Below are 13,238 nucleotides of genomic sequence, written 5' to 3'. Positions count from 1 at the left end.
GAGACGACGTGACGAGGCATTGGATGGAGGATATGATGAATGACCACTCAACTTTACGGCCAGTTTGCAAAGATACCAATCATAAGCAAGGGATTAATTGAGATTTGCCAAGTAATTATTAATTGAACATGTTTTGGACTGTCAATGGTGACGATGATATTGAGTGATGATTGTCTTGTAACGACGGTCACGTGCTAGGTCACGAGCGCAGCAACCGCCAATCATCTGCCTAGCATTGTAATCTCCAAATCCCGCTGAGCAACTTTCCCGAGCCGAACACATCCATCACGTCAATCCCTCGCCTTCCGCCCTCAAGCCGAACCCGACCCAATTGACCTCGCCGTCAATTACCCTCCGCCGAGTTTCACCCGTCGTTCGACCTCCCCGAGTTAATCGAAGATGGCCCCGGCCCTGCAGGCCTCGACGGCCATGCTCGCGCGCCGCCAGCTCACCTCCAGCTCCCTCGTGGCCGCGAGACTCTTTGTCGCCCAGCAGCGAGGATACGCGACGCCCCAGGGACCTCCCCCCGCCAACTTCCGGACGAGCAGGCAGGTGCAGTGGACGTGGGATAAGGAGAGCACCCTGGACCGCGTGGGCAAGTTTTTCCTCATGACGGAGATGGCGAGGGGCATGTATGTGCTGCTCGAGCAGTTCTTCCGACCACCGTACGTTTACTCCATTGGAATCGAGAAATCATATTTTGGGGGTGCTGGGATGCTGATGAGAATAGCTACACCATCTACTACCCCTTCGAGAAGGTATGCCAGAGAGCTTCACGTATCCGCCCGGACCGAAACATGAGCTGACCCGCCGCAGGGCCCCATCTCCCCCCGATTCCGAGGCGAGCACGCCCTCCGACGATACCCCTCTGGTGAGGAGCGATGCATTGCCTGCAAGCTCTGCGAGGCTGTACGAATATCTGTCAACAATGCGGTTTCGATATGCTGACCCCGGATAGATCTGCCCCGCCCAGGCCATCACCATCGAGGCCGAGGAGCGAGCCGACGGATCCCGCCGAACGACCAAGTACGATATCGACATGACCAAGTGCATCTACTGCGGTTTCTGCCAGGAGTCTTGCCCCGTCGACGCCATCGTTGAGAGCCCCAACGCCGAGTACGCTACCGAGACCCGAGAAGAGCTGCTGTACAACAAGGGTGCGTTGTCCCAATTGCGTTTCGCCGATGAATATGTGTCCATCCGAGGGCTCAATTGAGCTTCTTGGACTATTGTTTCTCTTTTTCCGAGCTCCTATGGTCGTCTTCATGATCCAATGCCAGCTCGGACATACGGTTTTGAATCCTTCGGCTAACATTTCAAACAGAGAAACTCCTTTCCAACGGAGACAAGTGGGAGCCCGAGCTCGCAGCCGCCATCCGCGCCGACGCGCCATACCGATAAACCCAAAAATCCAAATATCTACGAAAAGGGAGATGGAGATACTATCAATTGCATTATTTGCCCCATTGTTTTTGCTGCTGCTGCCTCGAGCTGTTTTAACGTTGTAGGAACATGTTTTTTTGATGCGACGGGGCAAGAAACAATTGTCTGAAAGAGTGGCGAGGCCCTTTCAGACGGTGGTGGAGGAGACGTGTTGTATATAATCTAGATCTCCAGAAAACGCCCCTTTGTCACTCATCGGATATGGCAGTCTATTTGGTGATGTGAGGTGAGAGGGAGGTCTAACTCGATTAAGCAGGTGACAGCAGAGTCAAGGCGCAGGACGTGATAAGAGAGTCACTTAGGAAGCGATAGGAGAGTCAAGGAAGTTGTAGGTCTCTTGATCTAGGTGGAATCTTGGCTGACTACCTCTTCAGCTCGATTACGACTAATACTTCGAATTCATCAACGCCATGGAGTGCTTCTAACACCGCTCAAATCATCATCATCGCTCAGCACTTCTTACTCTCGGGCTTGCTATCAGCCGCCTGAAGCGCAACCTCCATCAGTCCCGAAGCAACCTGCCTCATCCACGAGTGGTACTGGGTCTTGCCAGGGTAAAAGGGACAAGCCGCGGATCCGCTCTCCTCGCCGAACTCGATGGTGTAGGCCTGCAGCTTTCCGACGCCGCACTTGGCCGCGTAGTATCGGCCCTGGGCGTAGTCGGTGCTGGCTCCGGCAGTTGGGTACAGACCGACAGACTCCATGACGGCGTACAGGGTGGCGCCGGCCTTTTCCATGGCCACCTTCATGCGGTTCGCCAGCGACTTTTGGACAGTAAGGTCCTGGCTGTTAATATACTCCTTGTATCCAGTCTTGGCGGGCTCATCGCCCACGACACCACGGCGACCGTCGTACTTGGGGTTGAGGAAGTTCTCCTTGGGATCCTCAGTCTGGGCGTTGTCATCACCCCAGGCATAGAGGATATCACCACCGAAAGAGTGCAGGTCGATGAACCAGGTCAGATCCTTGTACTTGTCCATAGCCCAGACGACACTCTTAGTCTCGGGCTCCGAAGTCGGCGACGTGCCGTGGAACACCTCGCTGGAGGGGTCATCCGAAGAAACACCCGAAAGATCAGCGTTGGGGCTAAAGGCCTTCTTGTAGTCCCAGATGAAATCATAGTTGCGGTTGATATCGATGCCGATCTTGTCGGGTCTACCCTTGGAGCTCTTGGGGTTACGGTTCTTGCGCCAGCACTCGTTGGTGGCCTGGTCATACTTGACGCCGTCCGGGTTGACGAGCGGGAGAATGACGATGCCGGCGTCGAGGGCCTTGCGGACCTGGTCGGCGGAAAAGGTCGTCTTGCCGTACTTGAGGCCCTTGTTGCCCTCGCGGGCGTGCAGCAGGTCCGACAGGAAGTAGACCACGTTGTCGGGTCCACCACGCTCACGGGCGTGCACGCCACTGATGATGAGCAGCTTGGGATTCTTTCCAACCTGGGCGCCCAGGAACTGGAAACCCTCATACGACTTGTACGGAGGACGGATCAACTCGACATCCTTGAAGGTGTTTGCGAGGCCCTGGAGAGCAGACGAGACTTCGGTGGGCGTGAGGATGGACTTAAGGTCGCGGTCAGAGGTGGAAAGACCCTTGGGGACGATGGCGCCCTTCTCGAAGCGATCGCCCTTCCCGATAGGAAAGTCTGGTTCCGGACGGGATTGTCTGGCGTGCAGGGCAAAGTGGTTGGCCTCACGCGAATCCCTAGGAACGAGGTCCGAAGGGAGGAGGCAAGCGGAGGCCGAGAGGGCAAAGGTGAGGAGGTGAAGCTTCATGATGACGAAAGGGTTACACGAGGGATGAAGAGAAGAAGAGAGTGTAAAAGAGTGTGGGCGTTGATGGCTTTTTATCCTGTCTTGTAAGCTCGTGTCTCGCTCGCCCCATGCAGGATGAGCTGTGCAGGCATAGGAACGATGCTCGTCCACAAAGCCTCCTTCCTATCCTAGCCAATGTTTCCTCCCTCGATCACTTTTTCTTTCCCCTGGCCTGGAACCCGTTATCCCGCATACCTTACAGTAAATAAACTTCTCGGACGTTTGCGAAGAAGAGAGGGTGGGCTAGTCAAAAGGTCAAAGAAGCGGGTCGGGGGAACCGTCTAGATCTGGGAGGTGGAATAAGTCTATCTTTGATCGACCTCGGGGAACTTTTGGTTGGAGATAAATGATTGGAGGATGGGAGAGGGGAGATCATGCGACGGTTGGACGACCAGGTCGGGCTTTGTTTATGCGGAAAGAGAGAGGCGGGAACGTTTGCTGGACTTGGCAGGTAGGATCTGCGTCATGTTGATAGGTTTTAAGTTGCACGAGAGGGTTACTTTGATGTTTGCGAGGTACAGCTGCAGAGAGCTATTTCCGGTGGTTGGTGCTGTAGCTTTAGGGTAGCTTGATGATGAACAAGGGAGTGATAATTCACCGACGGAGATCTGTTCGGTATGTTGTTTCAATGTATAAGAGAATGGTTGAGGTCCGTTAAATGAAGGAGGAAGGTCTACCTACACATGGTTCATTCGTCCAAGTATTGTATCATCTGATCTCATTGTTTACTCTACATCTCGATTGAGCCTAACAACCAAAGTCTGCCTTAGCTGGTATGCACCTCCTCGGCCATGCCGTTGAGACACGGAAAACTCAATACTCAACTCCAGAAAAACAACATACAGTATAAAGTCTCATAGGTACTTTGCAGACCAATGTTAAGCAGGTCTAGTTTCCTCGGAACCTCCTCCGGAGCCGTAGCAGTTGTGAAGGTGGGACCAATGAGGGGAGGGTAGATTTTGCTGACTCGGTAAAAGAGCGAGGTGAAGTGCAGTTGAACAACAATTGAGCCTTCAAAATGAGTTGAATAAATCTACAAAAAATAAGTCTCATCAAAAACATATAGAACCATATATGTACGTACGTACAGAATCAATCCATCCCTCATCGTCAAATTACAGCACCCAACATCAATCTCATCTTCCCATCTCAATTATCCTCGGCACCCTTCAACCAATCAAATCACCCATTTCCCGCTGACGTATCTATCTCCGGCCAACCACCACCGAAGGCCGAAACTCTCAAGGCACCCGAATCACGTGACCATTCCCAATCCCAGCTAGCTCCGACTCTCTCCAGAAACAACGAGAAATTTATCATCACCACCTCCAAACTCGGCCTCATCAACCTCAGCAACCGCTCACCCTCCTCCCCACCAATTGAACAAGACCACTTGTTTAAATAACATCGCAACCATGTTCCGTACCGCCGTTCTCCGATCCGTCGCCCGCGTCGCCGCCCGACCCGCCGCCGTGACAAGATTCGCCGTCGCTGCCCCCCGCGCCGCTACCGCCGTCGTCGTCCCCAAGATCCAGAGCTTCCAGGGTGTGCGGTTTTACAGCGCCGGCGGTGCGCTCAACAAGGAGGAGGTCGAGGGCCGCATCATGAGCTTGCTGCAGGGCTTTGACAAGGTGAGTTTCTTGACTCTTCGGGTCTGCCGGGTGGATGAGGGCATTGGGGAGGGGTTGGCTTCGGCATGATGTGGGTTGATGGATGCTGAGGCATTGATCTTGCTGAAGCGAGCATCTTGTCAAAGCTGACACCAATTTCACTCTTAACCGTCAAATTCCGACTCTTCAATGCCTATATCCAAACTTATCAGTCACACATGCTAACAAACTCCACCTCAGGTCAACGATGTCTCCAACGTACGTCTCGAACAGCTTGCACATACTCTTCAAACCTAACACACCAGCAGATCAAGCCCTCCGCTCACTTCGCCAACGACCTCGGCCTCGACTCTCTCGACACCGTCGAGGTCGTCATGGCCATCGAGGAGGAGTTCAGCATCGAGATCCCCGACAAGGATGCCGACTCCATCCACTCCGGTACGCTCACTCTCTCTACTCTCCCTAAAACTTGGTACTAACCTCCCTCTAGTCAGCCAGGCTGTCGAGTACATCCTCCACCAGCCCGACGCCAACTAAGCGCCCTTGTCCTTCACCATCCCCCTCCCCCTTGTACAATTAAACTCCATGACACACAAACCCCCTCCAATCCTTCACCGCAAGGATTACTCTCAGACACGAACCTCAGAGGCGCCGAAAATTTGGGGAGGGGAGAGGATAAAAAATCCAAATCTTAATCTCGGCGCACGATGAGAATGGTTGTCAATTTTTTTATAAGACGGCTGCGGACAAATGGGGACGGGCCCGGAGAGAGAGAGACATTCGTACGAATATAAAAAAGAATTGGCGGGAGAAGAGTGGTCACCGCTTGATTCCCGAGTGTCCTTGTTAAACCCATTTCTCTCGAGATGTGATGATGCTTTGCAGGAGACATTCCGTGAAGTGGATTGGCAATGGGTACCTGTCTTCCAAGGGATGTACGATCCGGGACATGTTTGAATCTCTACTACTGTGGCTTTTACCTTGACCTAGTGTATAGAAACACCCCACTGATATACATGGCGTCACTGTGCGTGATCGGGTGTTGCTCAAGTTGGCGTTGCATGTGCGAGTGAGCACTGAGAGGTCAAGTACAAGGTGAACATGACCAAGAAAACGCAAGAATCCGCGGGCTTTCACGAGAGATCCCTTAAGCCGAGCCAGCAATGACAGGTCTCGGGCTAAGAACGCTTTAGACCGCTGCAATCCACCTTGAGCCTCGACTTCACTACATATATATGGACTCAACATCACTTCACATCAGACCCTCAGTGAGCTCAAACTCAGTAGCCAACCTGGCCCAGCAAGTACCGCTTGTTCAGTTATCCATCCTCTGTAGGTAGATTTTCTTGCATGATTCCTCCCTGACAACTTTCAACGGGGTCTCAGACCTCCCCTTGTTCATGTTTTTGTAATCCCAAAACCCATACCAAAACACCGCGCCCAGACACAATGAGATTGATCAAGTTGGACGACAAGCACCCTGAACATCACATGGCCTCCTTTTCAAGGAAACTCGTGACATCCAAGTGAATACTCGTCTCCTTGGCAAACAAGCCGACTATCCAACTCTTAACCTGCAATTCTGCCTGGGCATATAGACAAACAAACTCAGATAACCCTCCGCCCCAAAAGATTTGATGGTGATTATCAAACAGAATAGATGGGAAAAATGTAAAAAACTCCTAGCCGTGTATCCTATATCCTTTTTGAGTCCTGGCCTTAGATTGCTATGCATCCGCCTTGTTTTCTCTTTCCCAAGTTCCAATGCTGCAATTCAAATGTCGTCCGGCAGGCCAGAGAGGCTAGACTTGCTTGCTCGTGTCCAACGAAATGCAATGGGCGTTACCGATGGTGGTGTTGTGCTGTCCACCTAGATCATGGCTCATCAACTCTTCGCCTTTCAACTCGCTTCTATCAATCGCCAACTCCAACGCTGGGCCCATTAGATCGGGTCAACTGACCCGAGTCGGAGGAACATGTTTTACTTCCATCATCGCCCACTGACTGGGACCGAGTCTCGGGTTGTCTTGGTTCCATTGGCCGACGACTTGCCGGCAACAACACCTGCATAGCTGCCCCAGACACCCATGCCCAGGCCTGCCGAGGCACGCTTGGAAGCCTTGGAGGTAGAGGCCTCACTATCGTCCTCCATGCCATCCATCTGGAACATCTCGTCGTCCTCGTTGATGCGCGTGGTGAATCGTCCGTTCATGGACGAGCTGATGCTACCGCTCGAGACATGGCGTTCCATACCTCGCTCCTTGCCAATGGGGCTGATGGGGCTGATGGCGTTGCCGGTTCGGGCAGTTGAGGGGTGGAGAAGAGGACTGGCATTGCCAGTAGCGTCATCTAGACGACTGCGCTGGAGTTGTTGAGACAGCATCGACATGGCCTCGCTGCCGGATCGCAGTGAAGAAGGACGGTTGAAGCCGTTGGTGCCACCCATCTCTTGGGCGAGCACCGAGTTACGCAGGGGACTTCCCACATGACCAAACGCCGACGCTCCTCTGAGAGATCGAGAGGTTTCCTCCTCTTCCTTCTGTCGTTGGAACATGGGCCCCCATCGGCTGGGGCTGGTTCCGATGGGGCTGCCGTACTTGCTCAGTCCGTCAACCTCGCTATCGGCTCGCATTGAGCCTCTTCGGGCCTTTTCGACAGGGGTCAAGAGATCCTGCAGATTTTCCGGCACATAGTTTTCAGGAAGATTATCATCGTCATCGCCGAAAGCGAACCCAGCCTCCCAGTCTCGATCAACAGACGTCTTAGGCATGCTGGAACTAAGCATCCTGGGCTTGGCGAAGCGAGACGAGTGCATGGCTCGCTTGCCAAAATACTCTTCGCCATTGGCGTGAGAATTGGGTGGACTTCTATCCAACGGCGCAAGGAGGTGTTCAGAGGAGCCAAAAGCGGAGGTGTGAAGCAGCTTCAGGGTTTCAGAAGTACGAGAGTCCTTGGCGTTGCTAAGCGATGGCGTAGGGGATTCGATACCGAATTGGGACGGGACGGAGGAGGGCCAGGGAGCTGCGGGAAATCGGGCAGCATTGGAGATGCCGTTTGAATCGAAAGAGGCGGGAAGAGGAGCGTCCAGGACGGATAGACCTTTGTTGACGGGGGATAGCCCAAATCCAAAGCGCACAGCATCTTCGTCTCGGGGCGAGCCGTAGTTGGATCCAGTGTAGGACATGTCGATGGTGGGAAGGCCATTCTCGAGGCTGGGCTGACGGCCTAAGGAGGGCTGTTCCTGCTCATCGTAAGGGTAGGCTGGAGTATACGAGGGCGCGTCGGCGTGGTAGAGAGAAGTGGTAAGAGCGCTGGTCGAGGACTGATTGTTGCTCGCGGATGTGGGGTTGGAACGTCCTGCGAGAGCGGGAGCTGCGCCTATCGTGACGCCATTCTTGCCGTAGTTGATGCGTCTGCCATCGGGGAGGACGTGGATGTTGGCACACTTGGGTCCAAACTTGCAGTTTCCCTGCGCGACAAGACAATGGTTAGTGTTGCTCCCAAAAGCGTGATAAACGATGCGACTGGTTCGACGCGAAAATGTGGTTGACGGGCGGGCGGGAATCGGCGACCATGATATGGCGCACGCACCTTTGCAAAGTATTTGCAGACGTTCTCGGCAGCGGTGCTCAGATCGTGGCTGAAGGGACAGGCATTGCCAGCCTGACAGGCACCCTGACGGAAGAACTTGCAAGGTACGTGGGACGTGTCTATCACGAAGCTTGTGTCAGTCGAGGCGACATTGGACGATCGCGGGGGGTCGTGTGCAACATACTCGGAGGGCTTCGGGGCCCATCGAAGCGGGGAGCGGGTGCCATGGAATTGGACTGCGAGCCGTTGGCGACGTTGAGGCTACCGCTCCGAGCGTGGCGGTATTCGGGCATGATAGAGGAGAGGAGCGAAGAGATTCGCAGGGGGGGAGACGGGCGAACCAGAGTGGTGGAGGAGGAGGGAAGCGGGAGGGAAAAAGGAAGCAAAAGAGTCCAGTTAGAGACCAGAAGAGGAGAGGCTGAAGGTTGCGTGAAGCCCAGCGGCGGAGCGGGCGGCAAAGGAGGGCCGTAGTGGGTGAAAGCGGGCGAGGGCGGCCGAGGTGGGCGTGGGTTGATGGACGATGGGGTTGATGGTGGGGGCGGGCGCTGGTCGTTCTTGGGCCTGGGTCAGGGCGACGGAACTTGAGGGTGGCCAAGTGTGACTTTGTTCACACGCGGTTGTAGTATGCAAGCGCCTTGTACCTCGGGGTCAAACGCCGGACTCCGTGGTGGTGCAACCCGGGGGGACGACAAATGAACCCACGGGCGAACGAGCTAGTATGGGTCGAGGGACTTTTCGGACCAGCGCGATGGAACGGCTGGAATAAAGATAAAGATAATGAGGATGAGATATGTTGGGAGAGATATTTTTGGTGTTGAGGAGAAGAGAAAAAGAGGCGTGGCCTTGGAAGGTGCTTTCCTGCACGGAAACGATGGAAGGCACCTGACGAACTGGAACCGACAAACCTGGTAGGTGGGCAGGTACGAAAGAAGAAATCAGGTACCCCGGACCTTCCAAAAAAGACGGTGCTATGACGGAGATGATCTTTTGGTTGGTAGCTGATTGCAGTAGCTGAAAAAGTATTACTTCTCAGCCAGCCTTTTGCAACCAGAAGCGAGCACCACTGACAAGACGTGACAAATGTGATGGCAGGTCTCTTCAGTGGGGATGAGAGAGGGCTTCCAGGGCGTGTCAGTGGATTCGATACCCGCCAGAGCTCAGAACAGGCACTCCACCGCCGCTTGTAAGCCTCCACTGCAAGTCAACAGACAGATTTGGACTCGAGGTATCCGCAAACGTCCAGGCGGCTTATATGAGAAATAAATCTTGCTCAACGTGGGAAGAAGAGGACCGGGAGCGAGTGATCAATAAGCAGATCGAAGTGCGGATCCGTCGGGATGCTACTCCAGGTATAATAAGCAGGATGAGGTGAGAGCACGATGTTGCAGTTGAGCCTCGAGAGGGTGGTAGTCAAGTCTGGCACGCGACCGAACCTGATCGTCATCGGTAGTAGGCGTTGAAAAGATAAGAGGGAGTCGAGGAGCGAACGACTAAAAGACCATCACACATACAAGGTGAAAATGGAAACGTCTGATATGAGTGGGCAAAGGGGCCTTTTATTCTACCCTGGCTTAAGAGCCGCTAGGCGAAGTCAGACACGACTATCGCAGGCAGAGGACTCCCGTCAACTCTAGAACAGTGAGCGTGACTGCTCGGGCTAGGAGAAACCTCTCCCGTGTGTCTGTTGGCCCACGATGGTTGGATGGTTGGGTGTAGAGGCGAAGTGGTGGGTTGACGATGGTGATGGTGGTGTTGAAATTCGTCTACTTGCCCACCGTGGGGAGCATAGGTAGGCATCCGGCCGGGAGTTTTGAAACCTCACAGCCTCTCTTGTTTCTCAGTCTCCTCTCCTCTCGTTCTTGGCAGTTGGGCGGATAGATACGAAGAGCAGGGTCCAGGAGTCTAGAGGGCCCTGGTTTGCGGGCGTTCTGCCTATTCACGCCTCGAACTGCGGACGAGAAACCCTCAAATATGCAGAGCGGATCTGGATTTACAGGTACAGCCTCTGTACGTTCTGTATATTGTACATTAAACGGGCAAGCCATGAAATAAACTTCTAGGTTATTTCTCTGGTCTTCTCCTGACTGGTCTCCCGTCCGTTGTGGCTTCGTCCCAAAGCAGCCGTCAGACTGACAAGCCATGGAGGAATCAGGCCATATCGAGGTCACACACGCAGTCAAGGAGAGCTGATGCATTTGATAGAATGCACTCTGCCGTCCCTGGGGGTTGCATCGCGTTCTCTTGGACGACACTCGTGGATCTCATCTCAGCCGGCCCGGGGGGTCTGCCGTCGAGGCTCGCCCACTTACATCTGGGAGGCCAAAACTTCAGCCCATGCCACCATTCCAGACCCCAGGGGGAGGCCCCCATAACCCAGCTTGCCGGTGAAGCTCTAACTTGCTCGGGACCGGATGGCGTCGAGGTCCGCGGCTAGATCCAGGCTCGCCCGCCCATCCGCAGCTCTGGAATCTTGGTGGCGGGGATGCCGTCCACCTACCGTCAAACCACATGCCGATGTTGTTGTGCATTCTTTTGGCGTTTTGGAGGGCATGTACTATTCCTCGTTGGGAAAATGTCAAGAAGCTGAGGGAAAGGTATTCCTGGCCAGGGTCGTCGAGATCTTCGCCACCTGCGCCAGGCCCGGCTGGTCATCCACTTACAAGAAGCCTGACAGACGGATATCCAGGATCCGAGCGTGTCAATCTTGGACAGCCTCCCGTATTTCGCTAGAATGACGATTGTAGATCCTCCCTAATCATCTGCCGTGTCGTCTCGACTCGATCTAATCAGTCGGTGGTAAAATGCCGTGGCCTCCATAATCAGATATCCATGCATCATGACCAGTCCATCTAGAATCATATGGCCTTGGAGGCATGCCGGCTCGACTCAGCTTGTCAGACCCCAAGGAGCGGACCCCTGTCTGTCTTACATGCGTCTCTCTCCAAGCCCACCAACCGTTCACTGCAGCCTCGACAATCAAGGCAAGTTTGCGTCTATCCCCAACTCGGCCAGACCAGACCCCCGTCTGCCCATGTGCGCCCTTGGATGCATCCACAGAAGGTCGTACAAGACCCTCTCCCAATAGCCCGTCAGTTGTCCGTCGCTGCTCAGCCCAGACTAGACAGGGCCGGCTCGATTCGGACTGCGACGCGTTGCGCTTGCGCAGCTTGCCGTGGCGATGCACCACTCTCTCGCGTCGTTGCTTGTAACATGTTTTTGACCAAGATCATGCTTGCTTTTGCTGCGGTTGAATCCCTTCTTGGTGATGGTATTGCTTAAAGAGGTCGCTTGTGTTACTGTGGCCTCGTAACGCTCCAGATCCGTAGAACCCGGCTTTAGAAATATCTCCGCGCTGAAACGAGAGACCCTTGCTTCTCCATTCCGTGATATGCCCCCGTCTCCCATCCCCATGTTTTCAGTTGTTGGTGTTACCTCAGCTCACTATTGTTCGTCGACTGACGACATTCTGCATGCATCCCGGCACCAACCCCTGCCCCCTCAGGTCGCGCGGCCCTTGACAGAGTCGCATGGGCGTGGGACACAGAGCATTCCACTCCTGTACACAAGACGAAGAATGTGCAAGTTTGTGAGAGCGATGAGTTGCTCGGATTACATCCCGTCCCATCTGCATGTAGGTATTTGTTGCAGTGAGAGGTGCATGTCGGGTCCGAAGTGCACGGATGGGCCTGGGGGCGCGGTGCGGCGCTCTAGTGGAACTCAATCACTGACAGCCAGTCGATCAGTGCCTCCTTCCAGCGCCCTTAGTGGCTGCTGGTCCCCTAAAGACGCCCAGGGCCAGTGCGCCTACAGGGGGCATCCACAACCCCTCACAGAGCGGGGGTCCGAGCGCCCAAGTGGGCCCTTGGGTCCAGAAATAGCCCCGCGGCGGGCGTGGGCAGGCAACTTCAACTCCAACAACCGCATCGCCATCCAATATCCATGCCCTGCCTAGGACGACGAGTAGGACTCTGCCCGTCTGCTCACGATACAAAACGCGTGGGCACATGCACACCCACTAAATCGGGATACCCGTTTCAGCCATTTTCTGGGTGGAAACGCGTGTGGGCATGATGCGTCTTCTGTCAGCGTCCGGGTGCAGCCGGATCTTAGCAGCGTCGTCCTTCATCACGATCTTTACCACATGACTTCTCCCACCGTCGTCTGTCCTTGTCGTCATATCTTGGGGTCCTGCATCCACACCTCCCATGCTCTCACACCAACACGCCTGATCCTGATTATCGTCTCCGCTAAAGCCTCCCTCGGGCTCGTTTCGTTCCATCCCGAGCCTTGCTCATCTCCACTCTCCGCGAAGGGATCCCGCGATGCCGCTGTCTCCGCCGTCTCCTACCCGGTCGGCAATGTTGCTCTGCAGGTATCAGCGTGCGGTCAGGCTCCGTGAGCTAGGGTTGATATCGATCTCTACCCAACACCCTCCTCGGTTCCATCCGCTATTCGTCTAGACCAATTGTGGTCAGCTTCTGTCTGGCGGGTTCCATCCTGCATCAGACAACCCTGCCTGCTCAGCCCTTGACCTGCGAAGCCTCAGCTAATATGCCCACAAGGTGTTGTCGTTTGCAGGCGTTCGCAGCTTTTTGTGAACCAAGACAGTCTTTCTAGGGCTGTTGAGTTTTGACCTTGCAGACTGAATGCGCATCTGGCCAGTCATCTTGACTTGCATCCATCCTTGGACCAGTTTCTCGATCTTACAAGCCAAGGCACGAGAACCCCCTCGCCAAGCAGCACAACACTCAAGATGGTCGTGATGAACAGTCAAGGGACCAAC

General features: G+C 54.5%; 4 protein-coding genes across 4 annotated transcripts; 2 read left to right on the top strand and 2 right to left on the bottom strand.

Annotated features, from left to right (window-relative positions):
• Nucleotides 1-399: 399 nt before the first annotated feature.
• NCS54_00489200 (NADH-ubiquinone oxidoreductase 23 kDa subunit, mitochondrial) lies at nt 400-1,401 on the top strand (the record flags this gene model as incomplete). Its single annotated transcript, XM_053150414.1, has 5 exons — nt 400-665; nt 731-758; nt 817-909; nt 959-1,157; nt 1,325-1,401. The coding sequence occupies 5 exons, from the start codon at nt 400-402 to the stop codon at nt 1,399-1,401; spliced, it is 663 nt and encodes a 220-aa protein (XP_053006389.1).
• A 491-nt stretch (nt 1,402-1,892) lies between these two features.
• On the bottom strand, nt 1,893-3,215 carry NCS54_00489100 (Peptidase-M14 domain-containing protein; the record flags this gene model as incomplete). Its single annotated transcript, XM_053150413.1, has 1 exon — nt 1,893-3,215. The coding sequence occupies one exon, from the start codon at nt 3,213-3,215 to the stop codon at nt 1,893-1,895; it is 1,323 nt and encodes a 440-aa protein (XP_053006388.1).
• A 1,454-nt stretch (nt 3,216-4,669) lies between these two features.
• NCS54_00489000 (Acyl carrier protein) lies at nt 4,670-5,401 on the top strand (the record flags this gene model as incomplete). Its single annotated transcript, XM_053150412.1, has 4 exons — nt 4,670-4,885; nt 5,105-5,122; nt 5,173-5,302; nt 5,355-5,401. The coding sequence occupies 4 exons, from the start codon at nt 4,670-4,672 to the stop codon at nt 5,399-5,401; spliced, it is 411 nt and encodes a 136-aa protein (XP_053006387.1).
• A 1,453-nt stretch (nt 5,402-6,854) lies between these two features.
• NCS54_00488900 (Hypothetical protein) lies at nt 6,855-8,748 on the bottom strand (the record flags this gene model as incomplete). Its single annotated transcript, XM_053150411.1, has 3 exons — nt 6,855-8,333; nt 8,456-8,574; nt 8,640-8,748. The coding sequence occupies 3 exons, from the start codon at nt 8,746-8,748 to the stop codon at nt 6,855-6,857; spliced, it is 1,707 nt and encodes a 568-aa protein (XP_053006386.1).
• Nucleotides 8,749-13,238: the final 4,490 nt, after the last annotated feature.

Source organism: Fusarium falciforme, chromosome 4, assembly GCF_026873545.1.
Source record: "Fusarium falciforme chromosome 4, complete sequence".
NCBI classification, from domain to species: domain Eukaryota; kingdom Fungi; phylum Ascomycota; class Sordariomycetes; order Hypocreales; family Nectriaceae; genus Fusarium; species Fusarium falciforme.
The sequence above is the reverse complement of the archived record's forward strand: the minus strand, read 5'-3'. Positions and strand labels throughout refer to the sequence as shown.